Source organism: Geotrypetes seraphini, chromosome 7 (genome assembly GCF_902459505.1).
Source record: "Geotrypetes seraphini chromosome 7, aGeoSer1.1, whole genome shotgun sequence".
Taxonomy (NCBI): domain Eukaryota; kingdom Metazoa; phylum Chordata; class Amphibia; order Gymnophiona; family Dermophiidae; genus Geotrypetes; species Geotrypetes seraphini.
This window is the reverse complement of record NC_047090.1, coordinates 28,407,951-28,430,038: the sequence shown is the minus strand read 5'-3', so window position 1 is coordinate 28,430,038 and position 22,088 is coordinate 28,407,951. Positions and strand designations below refer to the sequence as shown.

Sequence of the window (22,088 nt, the reverse complement as noted above, 5' to 3'; positions counted from 1 at the left end):
AGGTGTGAGGAGCTGTTGCCTGCCCAAAGGGAAGAGCCAAGAACTGGTAATGGTTTTCCAGGAACTTTCTGTGTTCCAGAAAGATGGGAATGTGCAGGTAGGCCTCTGTCCAGTCCAGCGAGGCCAGAAATCCCCCTGGTGCCAGTGACTTTGTGTGCAAAGACCATCCAGGTGAGCTTCCCAAGAATTCTTTGATGGTTAGAACTTTCTGATGTGGAGGGATTTGAAACAATAACCCTTTGGAAAGATTTGAGGAATTCATCCACTACTGCAGAGCCTGACAAAGCGATGATGTGACTGTAATTTTCTGACAGTGGATTGAGAGCTTGAGACCACTGAGCTGTTCTGAGATGAAGTCTCACGAAGGGGGTAATGTGGAATGTAGATGCCATGTGACCCAATAGTGTCATCATTTGTCTAACTGAGATGGATAAAAGATGATAGACTTGATTGCAAAGTTGAATCAAATTGTCTTGTCTTTGCTGAGGCAGGAATGCCCTGAGTTGAATGGTGTCGAGAAGGGTCCCTATGAATTGTAGTTTGAGAGGGTTGAAGTAGAGATTTTGGAAAGTTGACTTCGAACCCCAACTGTTGAAGAAATAGGATTTTTGACTTGAGGAGAGGCATCTTTTATGAGCCAATTGTCAAGATAGGGAAACACCTGGAACTCTTGAGCTCTTAGAGCTGCTGCTACTACTACTAGGAACTTGGTGAACACTCTTGGAGAAGAGGCAAGGCCGAAGGGCAGAACTTTGTATAGGAAATGTTGATGGGCTATCCAAATTGCAGAAACTTTCTGTGAGCAGGATGAATTGGTATAGGGTATAAGCCTCTTTTAGATCTAGAGAGCATAGCCAATTGTTTTGATCTAATAGCGGATATAAAGTTCCCAGAGACAGCATTCGGAACTTTTCTTTGACTAGGAATTTGTTGAGGGCTCAGAGGTCAAGAATTGGACATAGACCTCCCATCTTTAGGATGAGAAAATACCTGGAGTAGAACCCCTGATTTTTCTGAGATGGGGTACTACCTCTATGGCATTTAGCTGAAGCAGAACTTCTATTTCCCGAAGAAGGAGGAATGGCTGCTGAGGGTTGAAAGGACTCTCTTAGAGGATGATTTGGAGGTATAATGACAAAATGAAGAGAGTAACCTTCTTTGATGACTTTGAGAACCCACCGGTTGATTGTTATTAGAGTCCAATGTTGATGGTAGAATTGTAGACGAGGAAAAGGCTGAGACAGGGGAACAGCAGCTATGATCTGTAGAAGCACGTTAAAAGGACAGCAGATTTTTTGATGAGTTACCGCCTGAGTTTTCTGAGGCTGTTGTTGCTTTTGCTTCTTTTGCAATGGTGGCCTAGAAGCAGAAGGTTTAGAAGTATATCGCCTCTGATGTGAATAGGAAGGTTTAGCAGACTGCTGTGAAGCTTGAGGCTTAGTCTTTGTTCTGACCAAAGAATTCCAATTCTTTTCATGTATCAATTTTTGTGTGGTCGTCTCTATGGAATCACCAAAAGGTTCTTCTCCTAAATATGGAATATTGGCTAATCTATCTTGGATATTGATGGCCATATCAGAGACCCTTAGTCAAACTAGGCATCTCATAGCGACCGACATAGCAAATGCTCTAGATGACATTTCAAAAGCATCATAGGTTGACCTCGCAATATATTTTCTAGTCTGTGAAATTGTAATTAAGGACCCTGCTTGCCAGCATAGAATTTTGATAAAGGTGATGTCCAAATTTGTCCATAATACGGCCTTCACGCCCTGGTGGCGCTGAGGCATAAACTCTTGCACTGGAAGATTTTTTTAAGAGTTGATTCCAGAAGTAATGATTGATGTTGAAGTTGTGGTTTATCAAATCCTGGAGAAGAAATGATTCTGTAAATGGAATCAAGTTTCCTTGAAATTACTGTGATAGTTAAAGGCATTTCCCAATTTTTGAGACTCGTCTCTGTAAGAATGCCATGTAACGGAAACTCTTTGGGAGGCTCATCACAGTCCAAGGTGTCCAAGTATTCATCATTTGGTCCAGTGTCAGCTTCCAATTTGACAGGTAGGACTTTGCCCAGTTGCCTAAAATATTTAGTAAAGGAAAGTCTTTCTGGAGATCTAGTTCTGGGAGGCAACTTCTGTGGTGACTTCTGAAGGTGTATCATAAGACTCAGTCGCAGATAAAGCAAATTCACACAATGAGTCAGATCGCAAATCTGAATCATAGAGAAGACTTGAAGAAGCTATGCATTGAGAAGAACGATGTCTATAAGATGGTTTGCGACATCTTCGGTGATGATCTGATGATGAGGATCGATGAGTATTCCTTTGTTGCTTCAAAGCACAAGCTTCATAGTAGTGGATCAATGCCTTGATGGAGAATGCCTATGAAATGAGCTGCGAAGATCGAAGTCTGGAGGTAGAACGTTGAGATGGGGAGTGATGATGCCTTGCAGATGATCCATGAAAAGTAGCTCAATGCTCCAATGGATAGCTGACATTGGTACCTTGAGGCCTAATAGTGCTATGCTCAGGCTGGGCCAGTACCAAGGGAGTCGATGTTAGCACCGGCATGCAGTGCGCTTTGAACATATCACTGATCTTCCTCTGGAAGAACTCATCGAGTTTCTCCCTGAAAGTACGTACCGGTACTGATGCAGCAGATTGTCTCGGAGTGGGTGACCTCAAAAAGGATGCACACCATGAAAGAGAGTCAAGCTGCACAACTGGAGAATGGTGGTGTCATTGTTTGGTCAAGGGCAATGCTGCTGAGACCTGCAATGCTTGCTGGGAAGTAGATGGCTTCTTAGTTGGCTTCCCTGATGCTGTAAGATCTTCCAATGTCGATGCCGATGCCAAACAGCCTCTCCTGTTGAATGCAATGGGCTTTGATAGAGCTTTGATAGAGCGCTTTTTTGAGGAGCTTCTGCCTGAGCTTTCTGAGGCTGTTGTTGCTTTTGCTTCTTTTGTGATGGTGACCTAGAAGCAGAAGGTTTAGAAGTATATCGCCTTTGATATGAATAGGAAGGTTTAGCACACTGCTCTTACCAAAGAATTCCAATTCTTTTCATGTGTCAATTTTTGTATGGCCACCTCTATGGAATCACCAAAAGGTTCTTCTCCTAAATATGGAATATTGACTAATCTATCTTGGATATTGATGTCCATATTAGAGAACCTTAGCCAAGCTAGGCATCTCATAGCGACCGACTTAGCAAATGCTCTAGATCAGTGATTCCCAACCCTGTCCTGGAGGAACACCAGGCCAATCGGGTTTTCAGGCTAGCCCTAATGAATATGCATGAGAGAGATTTGCATATGATGGAAGTGATAGGCATGCAAATTTGCTTCTTGCATATTCATTAGGGCTAGCCTGAAAACCCAATTGGCCTGGTGTTCCTCCAGGACAGGGTTGGGAACCACTGCTCTAGATGACATCTCAAAAGCATCATAGGTTGACCTCGCAATATATTTTCTAGTCTGTGAAAGAGTGTGAATAGTTTGCTGATATTCTGCAAGGTGTTGTGAAGGAATATACTTCTCAAAGCTAGACAATTTCCTTACCAGTTGTTTTAGATAACAGGACATGTAGAAATTGTAATTAAGGACCTTGCTTGCCAGCATAGAATTCTGATAAAGGTGATGTCCAAATTTGTCCATAGTACCTACTTGTAAGGTGGGACACCAAGCACAAGTTTTGACTTGGTGTTCAGAGCCTAACCACTGCAGACACCAATTATGAGGGTCGATGATGGAAATAGGCCGCTGACACCTACAGCACTTCTTAAAACCCATTAAAAGTTTTGACATGGAAGGAAAATTTTTATTGGTGAGATTAAACTCAATTTTGGAAATGAACAAGAGATCCAATGAGGAAAACACCCCAAGGCCGAAGCCCGGGATTGAATGAAAAAAAAAAGTAAAATATACTCTTTTTTTTTACAACAAGAACAAAATAAAAGATATTATAAAGAAAAAGAAATTATTAAAATGAAGAAAAAGCACAGTTACTTACTGTAACAGGTGTTATCCAGGGACAGCAGGCAGATATTCTCACTGATAGGTAACGTCACCAACGGAGCCCCGGTACGGACACTTCAAGAACTTGAAAAAAGTTCTTGATGCCCACACCGCGCATGAGTGAGTGCCTTCCCGCCCGACGTAGGTGCACAGTCTATCAGTTAAGATAAGCCAGCTAAGAAGCCAACCCGGTGTTGTGAGAATGGGTGGGTTGTGAGAGTATCTGCCTGCTGTCCCTGGAACATAAGTAATGCCTCTGCTGGTTCTGGAAGGGATCCAAGATGGCTGCCGCTATCTGATTGCTGGCAGGACGCTGGAGAGTGTCTCTCTTACCGCTTAGAAATGCCTAAAAGAAGGGGTAAGAGCGTTGGTGGAGCCTCCCAGCGCTCGGAACCCGTGGTTCTTACAGTCGATGACATTTTCCGACATCTTCAAAGTGAGCAGAGCCATTCGGGGAGTCGCCCGTTGGGAGCACCGGCTGAGAGGAGTGCTACGGTGGATACCCCCAGGCTAGACGTCACACTGAGCCCCGACGTCAGGACGCCTCCCCTACAGCCGTTGCTGCTGGGAGCCAGCTCTCCGCGAGAGGAGAGTATGTCCGAAGAGGCAGTATTCTCTTCCCGAGAGGCCAGTGAACTGGAGGGCTCGCTACAGGGAACAACACAAAAGGAATTTTTCCTTTTGAAAGAACCAGTGTCTGGGACAACTGTGCTTAAGGGGCAACAAGGCACAGGGGAGGTAAATCATTCAACTGAGCAAATTAGTACTGCACAAATACCTTCTTTTGCTCCTGTTAAGCCCCCAGAGATTACACTGGATTCGCTTTGGGATTTAGTTTCTACTTTGGGAAATTCCCTCAACCCTCAAATAAAGAATTTAGAAAAGGAATTAGAAATCCAGAAAGAGGAAATTAAAATTTTGAAACAAGACATTGTAGTAATAAAAACTGAATTCAGGAAGAAAAGAAGGACTTAAAAATGGTGAAGAGTAACCAAGATTTAATTGTGAAAGATAACCTGACTATGAGAAGAAAACTGGAAGCACTTGAAAATAATAGTCGGTTTAACAATTTGCGTTTGATTAATTTTCCAAAGGTCTTGTCAATTTCTCCAGGAGATATGATAAAACATTACTTTCTGGAAATCCTAAAAATTCCTGAGAACTCTTTGCCACCACTGTCAAGAGTGTATTATTTGCCTAAAAAGAATCAGGACTCTCAAAAAAAAGACGAGGATGGAAAACCACAGGAAAGTTCTTTGGATGTTACAGCTTTATTGGAACAATCTGATAGAGAGGTGGCTAGTCCAGCCACTCTCTTACTGACTGTGGCTTTGGCTCCAGACAAAGATTGGATCCTTATACTTTTCTTTAAAAATAGATCTAGAGATTTCCTTGGCTTCCATATCCAAATTTTTCCTGATGTTTTGACAGAAACCCAAAAGAGAAGGAGGGAATTCTTATTATTAAAACCAGGTGTGACCCAGATAGGGGGTTTATTTTTTCTTAGATATCCCTGTAAGTATGTAATCAGATATAGTACCTAAGGCTTAGTTTAGTTTAGTTTAAATATATTTTCTTTGAACCGGCTCATTTGATGGCTTTCCTCTCTATGAAGCGCCTTGAAAAAGGAGAAACATCTGTGTCTCAATAATTAATTTAAGCTCTCTTTCAGCAACAGATAATGTGATTTGGTTTAATTGTTATTGTATTGTACTCACTCCTAATTCTAAACTAAACTAAAACTAAACTAAACCTTGGGTTTATATACCGCACCATCTCCACGAATGCGGAGCTCGGCACGGTTTACAGGAAGAAAGATGAGAGAGGAACTACAGTGGAGAGATTAAAGAGTTAGGTGTAAAGGGGGAAGGTGAGAGGCCTAAGAGGGGGGAAGTGTTACAGTTTTGAGAATAGCCAGGTTTTTAGGTGTTTGCGGAAGAGTTGGAGGGAGCTTGAGGTTCGGAGAGGGGAGGTGAGGTTATTCCAGATCTCAGTGATTCTAAAGGAGAGGGATGACCCAAGTTTGCCTACATGGGAAATACCTTTTATGGAAGGGAAGGATAGTTTAAAAATTTGGGAGGATCTGGAGGAAGTAGGGGTTGGGGAGTTCCAGGATAGAGGGATAACGGCAGGAAGGATGCCATGTAGGATCTTGTAGGCCAGACACGCACATTTGAAGTGGATCCTGGGGATTACTGGGAGCCAATGGAGCTTAGACAGGAGTGGTGAGACGTGATCAAATTTGCTTTTCGCGAAAACAAGCTTAGCTGCGGCGTTCTGAATCCGCTGAAGTCTGTGGAGGCTTTTCTTGGTTAGGCTTTAATTCTTTAATCTTGGATCTAATTTTGACGAGTAGTGTGGGATTAAGTTGAAGATCTTATTACCTTTTATGTAGTTCTGGTTTATTTTCAAGTTTGGAAATAATTAATGATATGTTTTCTTGATTGCACTTTTCTGTACAAGATTATATGCTTGTTAAATAATTTGAAAAATTTATAAATAAATAAATTTAAAAAAAAAAATTAAAAAAAAAAAAGTAATGCCTCTGCTGGGTCAGACCAGAGGTCCATCATGCCCAGCAGTCCGCTCATGCAGCGGCCCATCAGGTCTAGGACCTGTATAGTAATCCTCTATCTATACCCTTCTATCCCCTTTTCCTTCAGGAAATCATCCAATCCTTTCTTGAACCCTAAAACCATACTCTGTCCTATCATGCCCTCTGGAAGCACATTCCAGGTGTCCAGGTTTTTAATCTGTCCCCTTTTAATTTTTCCGAATGCCCTTTCGTTCTTGTAGTCTTCGAAAGTTTGACGAATCTGTCCCTCTCCACTTTCTCTGTGCCCTTCGTGATCTTGTAAGTCTCTATCATATCCCCTCTAAGTCTCCGCTTCTCCAGGGAAAAGAGCCCCAGTTTCTCCAATTTTTCAGCGTATGAAAGGTTTTCCATACTCTTTATCAAGCGTGTCGCTCTCTTCTGAACCCTCTCGAGTATCGCCATATCCTTCTTTAGGTACGGCGACCAATATTGGACACAGTACTTGTGGTAGGAAGACTATGCCTGCTAGGTCTGGCCGTAGGGTTAGACCTATCTCAAAAGCAGACAGTTCCCAAGTTAAACCCCAGTTTAGCATTTCCCCTGATGTTCCTTCTGTATCCAGTAGAGGGAGTCTTGAGGCTAAGCTGCAGTTTTCACTTCCCCCACGCAATCCCAGAGGAAGTAACCGGATATCCTCTACACCTGAGGGTTTGGGGCATGGTTGCCAGCTCCTAAACCAGAGGTCTGAGCTGCTTAAGAGGCAGAAGGACAGACTGAGGGAACAAGGGCAGCTGCAAAGCTCAGGGCTGGGAGTTCTGCAGGGCTGTTCTTTGCCTGAATGCATGGAGCTTGTTGAGGCCAGAGCAGAGCTACCTTCTGACCCACCTGAGGAATTCCAAGCCATGGAACTGGAGCCGGAGCAGATTGCTGAGGTGCATAACGGCGTCCAACCTATGGAAATATGCTGGTCTAAGGCAAGTGTTGAAAACTTTTAACTGGATTACAAATATCCGTGGTTGATTATTGGGACTATTTTTGAAGTTGTGCCTTGCTACTCTTGCTGAGTCTAAAGCAGGATAGAATCCTTTTGACAAGTGCTGTGCTGTTGTGCTGTAGTTTTTTATTTCTTCCCTGAATGTTGACAAAACCACATCAAAGGGAGAGTGAAACCAGATGGAAAGCCGGTTTTCTGCAAACACCTCCTTCTGACATCCTGACCTGGGTGTTGTCAAAACACAGAACAAAAGAGCAGGACTAATCGTAACAGCAGGACCAGCTGTTTATGCTTTTACTATGAACTCCGCAGTGTGCATCCTATATAAGACCGGGATTCTGACCCTGACATCAGAATCCAAGACGTCTCCAGGAACAGAATCCAAAAGAGGTCTAAAGGGGCAGTCTCCCGTGTCCTACTCGCCTATCCATTGAGGGATTCCGAATGGTGAAGGGAGGGTTTACGTGAGATACGGTGATGCTATTTTATTCTTATATATATATAAGTATAATAAAGTGTTATTGTTTATGTTTGATATTGTCTGTGTGCTTTTCTGAGTGTCACTGATCATCCCACTTGTCAGAAATTAGTGGCGGAACAAATTGGTACCAGAAGTGGGGTTGATCACATGTCGTCAGAAAAGCTAACTAGGCAACAAGGGGTTGAGGAGCAGGCTCCCAATCCCTCCATTCCGAATGGGAATGAAAGTATGGGAAAATTAATGGCCATTGAGTGGTCTGTAGAAGCAGGATTGTGTGAATCCTGTACTTTTGGAAGTGGGGATCCACATGAATTATGTGCCTCCTTACAAAAGGTGAAAATCTCAAAAGGAGAAGAGCAAGAAGTAATTTCTAGACAAGGAAGGATGATTTTGTCAGACTGGAGGAATTTGCATGAAGCTAAACAGGAATTACAATTGAAATTAGAAGAGCTGGAAAAGAAAAGGAATAAACAACAGCGTGCCATTACAATACTACAATGTCAGAATAAGTTGTTAATGGATAAGGTAGAAACCTATCAAAATGTTATAGAACAGTCAGCTATGCAATATGCACGATATAAATACAAGAAACGGAGGTGGAAAGTGAGTTACAGAAAAGTTAAAATCTTAATTTATCATCTGCCGAATGATTGGAATCCAAACAAACGGGATGGGAATATTTGGGATTCAAATTCTAATAACAGTGAGGAGGATATATGTGTTAAAGGAGAACAGGCAGAAAGTTTAGAAGCAGAGCCTGTGAGGAGACAAAGATTACAGGGAAATCTGCAAACAGGAGAAAATCTAACTAGAGATAATGTTAGGGAGGATGTTACTCCACATGAAATCATGGATATGATGGCACGCTTTACACAGCAGCCTGGGGAACCACTAATACAGTGGGTAGTTCGGGTGCAGGAGCTGGGCGCAGCAGGGATTATGTTAGATGCCACAGATGCCCCTAAATTTGTTCAAATTAGTCAAGAAGTAGCAGTGCAACATGCGTTGCGGGAGGATCCTTATCCTGCAAAAATTGCCCAATGGTCTTTATTAGAGATAATTAGTAGGGGGTGTCACGAGGCGATATCCACTTGAATCTGATTGGCCCTCAAATGATAAGATTTGGTATACATTAAAAGATGCTCAAATGAGAATTAAGGAGGAGTCTATGAAGGCAGCCTTAGTAATAGGTCACGCTGACACATATATGTCATTACCTTTTACTGAGTCCATGAGAAATAAAATTATTAAGTATGCTGCACCGTCATACAAACAGGTAATGATAACTTTGTTGATCAATCAAATAGACAGGACTATTTTGGAAGCCTTAGAAGCGGTCCGACAGTTAGGAGATCGGGGGGACTGGGGACCTCAAAATACTTTTGATAAAAAGAGAACAGGACAATCAAATTCAAACAGGGCTAAGCGGGTGTCTCGGAGGAATATGTTTTTGGCATTAATAAAAGATGGTGTAAAGAGGGAAGAAATAGATGGAAAAGATACAAGGACATTATGGGGAATGTACAAAAGTAGAGGACTGGGAAAGAAATCTATGCCTCAAGCACAAGTGATCAAAGGAGAGAGGGAGGATATTTGGGTGCCAACGGCTCCCCCTGAGGAAACTACTTCCATTCTTTATCCTGATTTAAAAGGGTGGAAGTGTTGGGAGGATCAATAATGTGAATGCCGAGCCTCAGTGTGTGCCTGGACCAAATTAGAACAGCGTCCGCAGGTAGAGATAAATATTTAGTAGAAACCTGGGGAGCAACAGGTACAAGCTGTAGTGGATGCTGGGGTGTAGGAATATAAATATCAGGATTGGGGGGAAAATTATACAAGCAGGAAGAAAAATTTTTACAAATTTTAAAATTGGACAATTACCAATTTGGGAATATACTGTATTAATCTATGGGATTCCTTGCCAGATATCCAAAAAGGGTTAACATGACAGTTTTCCGATGGAATCTATAGTTTTGGTAAATTGCCAGACATTCCTATGAGATCAGTAGTGGTGGGGAAACCAATAGTAGTACCGATCTCCACAAAAATTGTAAACATGAACCAATGCATTTTTACTATTCCTATAGTGGAGCAATGTCCAGAACAATTTGCATTCACTTGGCAAGGGAGGCAATATACATATACCAGACTACCACAAAAATACTTACATAGTCCCACTTTCTATCACAAGATTAAAGCAGAAAGTGGGCAAAAGGATGCCGAGAGGTGATAGAGAAAGCTAAACTTCCCTTCTCCCCAAAGTAAAAAACAGACTTGGGCCTTTTTGGATTTTGGAGGCAACATATTACACATCTGGGGTAACATATGGGGTAGGTTGGACAATAAAAAAGTAGAAATAGGACAATAAAAAAGTAGACCTTTATAATGAATAAAGTTTTGTTAGATAGTATAAGGAAGTTGCACTCCAAGTGATTTTGCAAAAATGTCTTTTACCTCAAACACTAACATTGTGAACCACTGTACCTGCACGTAAACCTCTCTTATATGTTTTATAGATTAAAGCGTCCCTGCTTGAATTTTTATGATTGTGTGACAGAGCTTTGAAATGGAAGAAGATAGAAAGAAGACCAGCTTTCTATAGAGCAATTAACTTAAGTTTCTATCTCTCTTTCTTTTAGAAGCTTAGTATCCAGACATGGTCCGGAGAACCAATTTCACTGTGCCACATTTAAAATACTTCCAGCAATGTGACCTGATAGTGGGAATCCAATGGATACCACATTTGTTTGTGACTCTTTTGATTAATAGTGTGCTTATTTACAGATTAAATTCAACCCTGAATCATTACCGATGGAAGAAAGCATGCCGGAGCTCTGTGTTTGTCTGTTTCTGTTATGTGTTGTCTGTTTTAGCTTAAGGGGTACCCCAACATTGCACATTGGCCATTTCCAGAGGTTATTCCACCCCTTCTATTAGTCCAAATGGTACCATATCCCTTTCCAAAAAAGATTCCCCCACATACCAGAAAGTATCTTATGAAAACCATGCTCACAATGATTTTATGCTATGGCTCACAGGTAATCGAGGCCAGCAGCGTGCCAGATTTTAGGAATAAAGGGGACGCCCATGTGGGATCCCTACGTGGGTCAGGGCAAAGGGTCTATAGAGTGGGCAGACTTGATGGGCCTTGGCCCTTTTCTGCCGTCATCTTTCTATGTTTCTATGTTTCTATACAGCCCAATGATAATTTAGTTAGGGGTTATATTATAAAAGGATATCTGAAGAGAAATAATTAGAAAGCTTTATACCTGGTAAAATGGTGTTCATTGGTATTTGATATTTGCTAAATAAAATAAAAAATGGTCTCTCTTTATTTAACTTACCAGGTATAAACAGTGCAGTGCACATCTCTGACATAAGTTATTTTGGTATCACATTCTGTACGTGTGTATGGTCTCTCTTAAATGACATAATAATTATGTCCAGAACATAAAAAGGTGTATTTTCTGAATGTCCTACAGAAGACCTTTAAGTACATTAGTATTGTTTCTCTCATCTCACACAAATACTACTTTACACACAAGTATTGTGTCACATGCTCTCACCTTCTGTACATAAAGTGGTTTTTCTCCTTTTTCTCTTATCTTCTCTTTTACCACTAGGGGTGTTTATTGTAACTAAAGCATTGAAGCTAAACAGTCATGAGGAAATATTTTCCTTGAAAAATCACGTACTGGGAAATGTTATTCCATATAGACTTTCATCCTTTTGTGATAAAATTGGTCAGCTCTGCTCTCTCATTCTGATGATTTGGCTAACATGCTGGGTTAAGAGAAAATTTCACCAGATCGAGAAGATGATGACACGCAACCAGACATACAGTGCCATGAAGCTATTATGTGGCACCGACTTGGGAATAGAAGTGAGCCTATATCCTGCCACTTCACATTAGGGCTGGTCTCTGGGGGCGGTGCTCGTGAATCTTACATGAGTGAAGGCATGTGAGTGGCATAGCAAGCCTATTGAAACTGGAGCATAGCCAGATCCTAACCAAAGCTGCTAAAAAAAACAGGATACCAGATAACTGCAGTGATCGATGGTGACTATGAAGCTACCCTAAATGTATGTAAGCCATGAGTAAGAGCACAAATATAATATTAATAAGATTATTAATTTCCATGATTCCCTATACGTGATACTTTCAAGTAAAATGCCTAATTAGCAAGAAATATTAAGGAATACAAGAATACCAGGTTTAGAACATAAGGAAATAATTTACCTTTACTTAAATGTAGAATCTGAAATACTGGCTGGCAAACAAGCATAATTTGGCTCCAGAGTAGCAGATGTATTTAGATGGGAAGGTGAATGGGTGCCAAATACTGTACATAATTATGAACTAACGCTACGATATGATCAGTTAATGTTACATGTCGTTAATGATATCACAAAGAATTAACTTTATCGCATTGATTTAAAAACCACATCACATTCTGTACCCTTAGATAGAAAATGGTGTAAATTTTGAAATGAAACAATGTGTCCTTAGTACTGTTGAACTTGTGATTCCTGCTAGTCAAGCTCCCTTTTCAGTATGTTTACAGAATGTTAGTGTGTTGCAGTGAGCAAATAATGTAACTTATCATTTTTATGATTAATTTTTCTTTTGCCGAGGTACTTACTCCAATTGTTTTATTGCTAAAGCCTAGCAATTCTAAATAAAGCAAAACAGCAATGTAACCTTACTTTGCTACGGCATAAAATAGATACTGAATTTTGAAATAATAACTTGCATTCTGTGGCAGATCATATTGAAGCTACCACTGCACTCCATGGGTGGGAGGCTATTACTAGAGGCAGTGATATCTTTATGTTAACATTTCTTAATTGTCGGACACTCTCTCCCTTAATTTGGAGGACTTCTTAATTTGGAGGAGCAGACTTGAGTATCCAGGGGTGGAATGTTATACCTCAGCATATTACTGACATGTTCAGCATATTACTTACTGACATGTCAGAATATTACTGATATGTCTCCTCAAGTCTGCTTATCTGACCTCCGTATCATGAGCGTTACCTTGATCTCAAAGGGGCAGTAAAGTTTGCTCATTTGAGAACCTGACTTCCTTTGCAGGCAAGCTGCTCAAATAACATCAGTAAAGACTACATCAAAAGGAAGGGGACAGTGACAAGTATCTGCTAACTTGACCTTTTTGACCTAGGAGTTGCCCAAACAGCATCAAAGGGACAGTGAACATCCTAACCTCCTTGATCTTCAAAGGGACAGTGAAACCAGTCTCATGGGAATACAATCTCTGCAAACACCTCATTCATAACCTCAAAAGGACAGTAACACCAGATGGGACCTGAATGTTGACAAAACCACATCAAAGGGAGAGTGAAACCAGATGGAAAGCCGGTTTTCTGCAAACATCTCCTTCTGACATCCTGACCTGGGTGTTGTCAAAACACAGAACAAAAGAGCAGGACTAATCGTAACAGCAGGACCAGCTGTTTATGCTTTTACTATGAACTCCGCAGTGTGCATCCTATATAAGACCGGGATTCTGACCCTGACATCAGAATCCAAGACGTCTCCAGGAACAGAATCCAAAAGAGGTCTAAAGGGGCAGTCTCCCGTGTCCTACTCGCCTATCCATTGAGGGATTCCGAATGGTGAAGGGAGGGTTTACGTGAGATACGGTGATGCTATTTTATTCTTATATATATATAAGTATAATAAAGTGTTATTGTTTATGTTTGATATTGTCTGTGTGCTTTTCTGAGTGTCACTGATCATCCCACTTGTCAGAAATTAGTGGCGGAACACACCCCAAGCCTCTCAACCAGTCAAACCAAGACCATGAAGGAATTGATACAACACTGACACTGGTAACTGCAAGGACAACTGGTGTCATGGGATAGGAGTCAACAAAAGCAGAGTAGGCTCATGTGAAAATGTCCCCGGAATCAAAAAACTGAACCGGGCAGCACTAGAAGAGACGTGTCGAGAGGGCTGAGAACCCAAACAACTGGAGCACAATTGAACATGTCGATAAGAAAGTCCGACCTCGACCTGGATGTTGATATGGACTTCGACATCGATCAGAACCGACAACAATAACATGGCGTCGATAAAGAAGTCGACATCAAGCAGGGAGGTCGACACCCATTAGAAACGTTGACATCACCCACAGGAACAGTGAAAACATGCAGATGCCGACCGAAATCATGGGCATGAAAGAAAACATTGTTAAAAAGGAAGAACCGGTACCAATGGATACAACGCCGGTACCCAGGGTCAACACTCCCGAGATGAAAATATCCGGCATTAAGGCACACAGCACCACCGGAGCAGACGGGAAAGGACACCGGTATCAATGGTCCATGACCGGTACCGATGGTGTCAATGCTAAGCAGAGAAAAAAGGACACCAGTACCAGTGGTTCATGACCGGTACCCATGGTCAATCCAGAGTAGAAAGAAAAACAGGGCCCTCGGTGCCGCTCCCGGAGGAGAAAGAAAGAACACTGGTACCCATGGTCCCCAACCGGTACCATTGGTGTTGTTCCAGAGCAGGAAGAAAATAACACCGGTACCCTTGGTCGATGACCAGTACCACAGGTGTGGCTCTAGAATAGAAGAACACCGGTACCCTTGTCTCATGATCGGTACCATCAGTGTTGCTCCACGCTTCCAAGATGAACATGCCCATATCAAGACAGTCATCGACATTGAAGCGTAGCCAGATATAGGGCTGAAAAAAGGTTGGCAGATATAGGGCTGAAAAAAGGTTGGCTACAATGACCAAGTTCAGCAGGATTAGACTCACTGCTACAATGATCTGAAGTCCAAAGGAGAAAACCAACTTACCAAAAGAAGATCACCAACAGTGCGGATTGGAGAATCGGTGCCGGAAGTGTGCTGGGTATCGGATCACCGGCGTCAACTGGTGCCGGAGTCCTAGTGGCGTTGACGGGAAACTGCTTCTGGAGAATACACATGAAAATGCGCTGAAGAGGAAAAAAGCAAGGGAAGAAAAAACAGGCAAGGCCGAGGGCTCAACTTTGCTAAAATAACAGAAGAATGTCGGTGAAGACAAGTTCCACCACAAAACAACTGCGTGGAGGAATATTAGGCAGGAAAAACCAGCCCCGGGACAAGAGCCATGCAGAGGGGAGAAAATAAAATGACGATACATAAGGCCCCACAAGGCCAAACCGACAACGGTAAAGAAAAAGAAAGTTTAAATGTTTTTGGTGGGGTTTTTTTGTAGTATGAACTTATGAAAGAAATAAAAGAAGAAACTGACAAAAAGTCAGTAAACCGCGAGAGCGGGAAGGCACTGGCCGCCGCCGCCGCCGGCAGTGTTCCCTCTAAGCTGAGCAGGTGTCCTCCAGCTGCATTGCTACCACTAGGGGGTGGAATATTTTCAGTCGCTAAGGACAGGTATGTTCCCTGGAGTCCTGCAGAACTTGCCTGTCCCTCACAATTGAAAAATGTGACAGTAAAACAGCACCCTCTATTGGTGAGACTGTGGGTGGAGGACTCCTGCTCAGCTTAGAGGGAACAGTGGAAGGCAGCGAATGAAAAATTTTTCAACAGCTGTTGAAACACGACTTCTTAACTCCGCGGAAACTAAGAAACTGAGGGACCGCGCTTCTACGTTGGTCGGGAAGGCACTCGCGTATATGCGGTGCGGGCGTTAAGAACTTTTTTCAAGTTCTTGAAGTGTCCGTACCGTGGCTCCGTTGGTGACGTCACCCATCAGTGAGAATATGCTGCCTGCTTGTCCTGGGATAAAATGAAAAAACGAGAAGGCAATGCAGACTGGAGTCCATTCCAAAAAATACTTCTTTGCTCCACAGAAAACAAAGAACTGAGGTACTGCAAGCCTATGTCGGGCAGGAAGGCACTCGCACATGCATGGTGCGGGCAGTCGCAAAGCTTCTTAAAACTTAAAGTGACAGTACACTTTTCATACTGTCCGTACCGGGCTCCATGGATGACATCACCCACATGTCAGAATATGCTGCCTGCTTGTCCTAGGATAACAAACTTACTGTGAATGGTTAATCATACTTTTGCGCTCCCTAGAAAAGCCAGCACCAAACTCCAGTTACAAACTGTTAAAGTAACTTTTGTATAAAAGTCAAACACCCCAGAAACTAATATCTATATTCAAACTGAGATTTCAGAAAACTCTCTCTTGAAAACATACCCATCACTCTCTGAAAACATCCTCCATTCCAGCACTCTCTTTGGGCTTCATCAGAACATCCTGGTTTGGGGTTTTTTTTGGTGTGTGTGTGGGGGGGGGTTAATGTGAGGAAGGAGATGGGAGTGCAGGGCTAGTTAATATGGGGTTCCAGGGGATGGACGGGGAACTGGCATCACCAGCTATGCCCTTGAATAGGCACCCAGGTAGCTTAATCCCCACGCTTGACTGAGATAGCAAAGCCACAACAGGAACCAAGTGAGGCTGGACCGAGCAACTACTACTAGTCCATGCCGAGAAAGAGATGAAACCAGGAGCAGGAGAGACCATCCCTTTGTCTGCAGAGATAGAGAATACTGAAGTACCAGTGAGCAGACCATTGTATATATGGCAGAGCTTAACTTTTGTGCTCTCTATCTCCCACTGCTGGTAGGTGGACACATCCCACTTGTCTGGATTCATCTGCTGATGATGACAAGGTATGCCATAGAGTCTTCTTTAGATGACTTCAGCTTACATCTCTTGAGGTTCACAGCCTCCATGCTCCTGCGCCTTCGCAGCCTCCATGCTCCTGCTCCCAACCAATAGACCTCCCAACCATTCTTCAGCCCTAAAGAGTGAAGGTGAGGCTAAGTTGGCTGCTCCTACCCCGGCACGGCACATGACACAAGGACACTCTTCGGGCAAACCTGGCATGAATTGAGGGTAAAGAAGCCCAAGGACTCCCTCTCAACCAGTTTTGAGGCAAAATAAGGTGATTTGAAGGTTTTGGAGAACACTAAAAAAAATTGGGAATTCCAAGGTGGCTTCCATGGCAGCATTTTGGTACCAATGTCTCCAAAATGTTTTATCTAAAACTAAAATCCTGTGGTTTTAGGATTTCGGAGGTGGGGAAACATAAAGGAAGGAGCAGAAACCATTAAAAAAATGTTTTAAAGACTTCACCCCTCCTGATTTTCATCATAGGCTGTAATAGCATTACTCACTGTGACCTGTGCTGTAAATGGACCGTAGCCTGCCTCAACTCCAAAGGTAGCTGAATGTGGGAGTAGAAATCACTGCCTCAAATGAGCCACTCCTTCAACACCAAATCATTGAGCTGCCAGTTGGACCAGATCTGACTGAGCCTCAAACCCCTATAAGACACAAAAGGGGGGAGACAAAATGCAGCCAGCACCCTGTGGGACCCTGCTAAGCCCCCTACAGATGCCTGACAGCCTGCACTCAAGCCCCTATGATGCAGTAGGCGAGCAATGCTATCAGAGGAATGGACCTCAAGCTCTAAACAGATTCTGCAGGCTGGTACCACAGAGGGATTAGCCTTAGTCTGCTTTTTCTCCACACAGGCAGAGCTGAACCCTCAATAAGGGGAGCTCTGAGCCCCGTAAGCCTTAAAAAAAATTGTGAAAAGAACAGAAAAAGACAAAAAATAAAGAAATATACAGAGCAGATCAGAAAGACTCCTTCATTCTCGTGTACAGAAGGAAAAACTAACCTCTAATGAAGAAGGAGGGATTCAAAAGCTGGAGTGCATTCCTTCTGCATGGCTTGTGAGCATGGGGATATTACCTATCTGTCCAGAATGACATACCTATTGCACTAGAACCTGGATTAAATATAAGTAAATAGCATCATTCCGATCTCCCTAGATTCATAATAGACAGAGAGAATAATTAAGATTTACTGTGAAAGGCTCCTTTTTTTAATAATTCTTTATTCATTTAAAATCTTTCATCAAGTGTACAAATATTCATAATAAACACAATTAGTCTGAGCACTTGAACATCTTATCATTATAACTTATAATTAGAAATGTAACCCTCACCCCACCCTCCCTCAAATCCCTCTATTCATTATAAGATCATATATTTGAAACCCTCCCCCCACCCAATACTAAATGGTGTATAATTAATAGAAAAATGGCATCTAATCATGAGAAAAAGATGTTAATGGTTCCCATATTTTAATAAAATTTTTATAGTTTCCATTCTGTACCGCTATTGATCTTTCCATTCTATATATGTGACATACTGAATTCCACCAAAAATTAAAATTAAGCCTACTATGATCTTTCCAGTTATTAGTAATATGTTGGATGGCAACTCCAGTCAAAATCATTAAAAGTTTGTTGTTACACGCTGATATCTGACTCTTTTTTCTCATAGACATTCCAAATATCACAGTATCATAAGATAACGCTACATGGTTTTCCAATAAACAATTTATTTGATCCCAGATTGAGTTCCAAAAGGCTAAGATATGGGGACAGTAGAATAAAAGATGATCCAAAGTCCCTACCTCCAATTTACAATGCCAGCACCTATTGGACAAGGAACTATTTAATTTTTGTAATCTAACTGGGGTCCAAAAAGCTCTATGAAACAAAAAAAAAAACAAGTTTGTCTCATAGACGCTGACATTGTACATCTCATTCTCCAAGACCAAATTTGTGGCCATTGAGATGCAGAAATCTGATGCTTAATCTCAATGCTCCAAATATCCCTCAGACCATTTTTAGGTTTTTTTTTAACCAAATCACTAATAGATTTATACCACTGTGCTGCCTGGTGACCCAGAAAGTCCGCCTGAAAACATAAGAATTCCAAACTGGACTGAGTATTAAGATTTTTCCATTCAGGGAACCCCGCCTGAATGGCCTGCTTCAATTGCAACCAGCGAAAACATTGTGATTTATGAAGCCCAAATTTATGTTGCAATTGTGTAAAATCCAGCAGTTTACCATTAGAGATGACATCATTTAAATTTCTAATTCCTGCAATTATCCAATGTTTCCAGACGATCTTGGAACCGCCAATTTGAATCTTGGAGTTTAGCCATATGGATTGATTAGTTGATTTATTTATAGGAATAGCTGTTAAGTTACTAACAAATCTTAAGGTTTTCCATGTATCCATTAAAATTCTATTTTCTTTGTATAATCTGGGCATCTTGATACTGAGAACATGAGAAAGATGTAAAGGAAACATGAGTCGCCATTCCAAATATAACCAATCAGGAGTATATTCAATGAGCTCCGGGAGGACCCAATACATACCTTGACGTAAAATATAGGCCTGATGGTACCTATAAAAATTTATTGTGAAAGGCTCCTAACACATTAACATAAATACAAATCAAGCCAAAGAAAAGCCTGTTTTAATTACTAACAATTATTGAAAATATTATTTGTAAATCCCATTGTTATGTTCATGTATAGATTACAATTTGAATCAACACTATTTACTTTGAATTTTATTCCATTTAAAGACACCACATAACCACTATTTCAATGTCTCAAATCATGAGTTTATTACTCAGGAATCTTCAGACCACCACCGAATGATGTAGCTTCAAGTGGTTCCAATCCTCATCAGTCCCAATGATTTGTATCTGACATTGGTATTATTTTTCTTCTTTTATATACAATATAGATATTCTTCTATGAAACATTAATTTATCATGAAGAGTAGTACTTAACTTATTATATGCTCCTCCCCTTTTAAGCTGACACATTTCGCAAATCTTTTTCAAGGCAGGGTAGTGTGTAACTGAGTTCAATTCATTCTTCACTGCTTCTGCCTCTAAGCTTCTGCCTCTAAGCTGGCACAGAGGCAGAAGCAGTGGAGAATGAGTTGAACTCAGTTATACACTACTCCGCTTTGAAAAAGATTTGCAAAACGCATCGGCTTAAAAGGGGAGGAGCATATAATTAAGTTAAGTACTACTCTTCATAATAAATTAATGTTTTATAGAAGAATATCTGTATTGTATATAAAAAAATTATATATAAATTAATGTTGTATAGAAGAATATGTGTATTGTGTAAAAAAAGAAGAAAAATAATACCAATGTCAGATACAAATCATTGGGACTGATGAAGATTGGAACCACTTGAAGCTACATCATTCGGTGGTGGTCTGAAGATCCCTGAGTAATAAACTCATGATTTGAGACATTGAAATAGTGGTCATGTATAGATTAGACAGTCCTTCCTTTCACTGTTTTTAATAGAGAGTTTTGTCACAACCTACAATTTGTTCTGTATAATCTGGCTTCGCTCTCTAATTTCTTCCAAAGTTTCATGTGTTTCCTGGCAGTTTAGTATGAGAGAGAGATTCTGTTCCTCTAGCTCTGTGAAGATATGAAGCAGCTGATGTGGATCTGAGAAATAGATCTCTGGTTCCTGAGTACAAAAAAAAAAAAAAAGAAAGAAAGAAACATCTCCAAACCATTTCTTTCCCATGTACTATGTTATTTCAGACTGGTTTCCATTGTGTAAAACTCTTTACAGTACTGTACATGACTGAAGAGAGAGGGATCCGTCAGATGCATATTTCAGAGGTTAAGCAGGGACAGCACAGTTACTTACCTGTAACAAGTGTTATCCAGGGACAGCAGGCAGATATTCTCACAGATGGGCGATATCATCCATGGAACCCCAGTACGGACAGTGTAAAAGTGTACTGTCACTTTAACTTCTATAGAAGTCACAAGACTGCCTGAATGCCTTCCTGCCCAAAGTCAGCTTGAGGGACCATCAGGTCAATAAAAAAAACCAACCAGGGAAGGTGGGAGGGTTTTGAGAATATTTGCCTGCTGTCCCTGGATAACATCTGTTACAGGTAAGTAACTGTGCTTTATCCCAAAACAAGCAGGCAGCATATTCTCAAAGATTGGACTCCCTAGCTAATATGAAACAGATGGAGGGAAGTTGGTGTCTAAACAGAGAATACATTTTGTAGAACTGCTTGGCTGAACTGATTATCCCATCTAGAATGAGTCTCCAGACAGTAATGAGATATGAAAGTATGTATTGAGGATCAGGTGGCCCCCTTACAAATGTCCTCAACAGGAGTGGAATGGAGAAAAGCTATTGAAGCTGCTATTCTTCTAACTTTATGCCCTATGACTCAGCCTTAAAACGATAGCTCAGCCTAAGATACAGTCAACCAACCATGTGGAGATTGCTCTCTTGGTTACAGGAGTTCCTAGTCTGCTAGGGTCAAACGAGAGGAATAATTGAACGGAGGGTCTATGAAGTTTTGCCCGATTCAAGTAATAAGCTAAAACATGTTTACAGTCCAATGCAGCTTCACCAGGATGGGAATGTGGTCTTGAAAAAAAGACAGGCAGACCTACAGACTGGTTGAGATGAAAGTCCGAGACTACTTTTGATAGGAATTTAGGATGAGTGCGAAGAACCACTCTATCATGATAGAATGTGGTATAAGGTAGATCTGAAACAAGTGCTTGGAGTTCACTGACTCAGCGAGCTGAAGTAATGCAGATTAAGAATTTCCAAGTGAGGTACTTGAAGGATGAATATGCAAGCAGTTCAAAGAGTGGCTTAATTAGAATGGAAGGTATGACACTGAGGTCTCAAGCAACTAGAGGAGGCTTGACTGGAGGTTTGGAATGTAGGAGGCCCTTCATGAACTTGGAAACCAAAAGGTGTGTTATCCAGAGGTTTATCATTCAGAGGTATGTGAAAAGCACTGATTGCACTGAGGTGCACCCTCACTGAAGTGGTCTTGAGGCCAGAGTTGGAGAGATGCAAGAGGTAATCTAGAACTGATTACAGATTTCATGTATCTGGAAGTAATGTTTGTTGGGTACACCAGAGGGTAAATTGGGTCCACTTGAAATGATAACAACGCTGTGTGGTTGGTTTTCAAGAAACTTCTATTATAGCTGATACTGGAGCAGAGAGATTGAATTTATCTATTCATTGGGAGAGAGTTACCAGGCTGTGAGAGCTAGTGAATGTAGACTGGGGTGGAGGAGGGACCCTTTGTTCTGAGTTAGTAGAGTTGGGAAAATCTGTAGGGGACTGGGTTCCTTGATATTGAGTTGAAGAAGCGGAAACCAGAGTTGTCTCA

General features: G+C 41.5%; 1 protein-coding gene across 11 annotated transcripts in view; it reads right to left on the bottom strand.

Moving 5' to 3' along the window:
• CCDC38 (coiled-coil domain containing 38) overlaps nt 1-22,088 on the bottom strand; it is a 223,766-nt gene that overhangs the window by 83,557 nt on the left and 118,121 nt on the right. For 10 of the 11 annotated variants that reach the window (XM_033951517.1, XM_033951516.1, XM_033951511.1 and 7 more), the window contains one exon: nt 20,241-20,392. The exons of the other annotated variant lie outside the window; for it this stretch is intronic. In XM_033951517.1, coding sequence (XP_033807408.1) covers nt 20,241-20,392 — 152 coding nt within the window. The remainder of the gene's footprint in view (nt 1-20,240; nt 20,393-22,088) is intronic. 11 annotated transcript variants of the gene reach the window in all.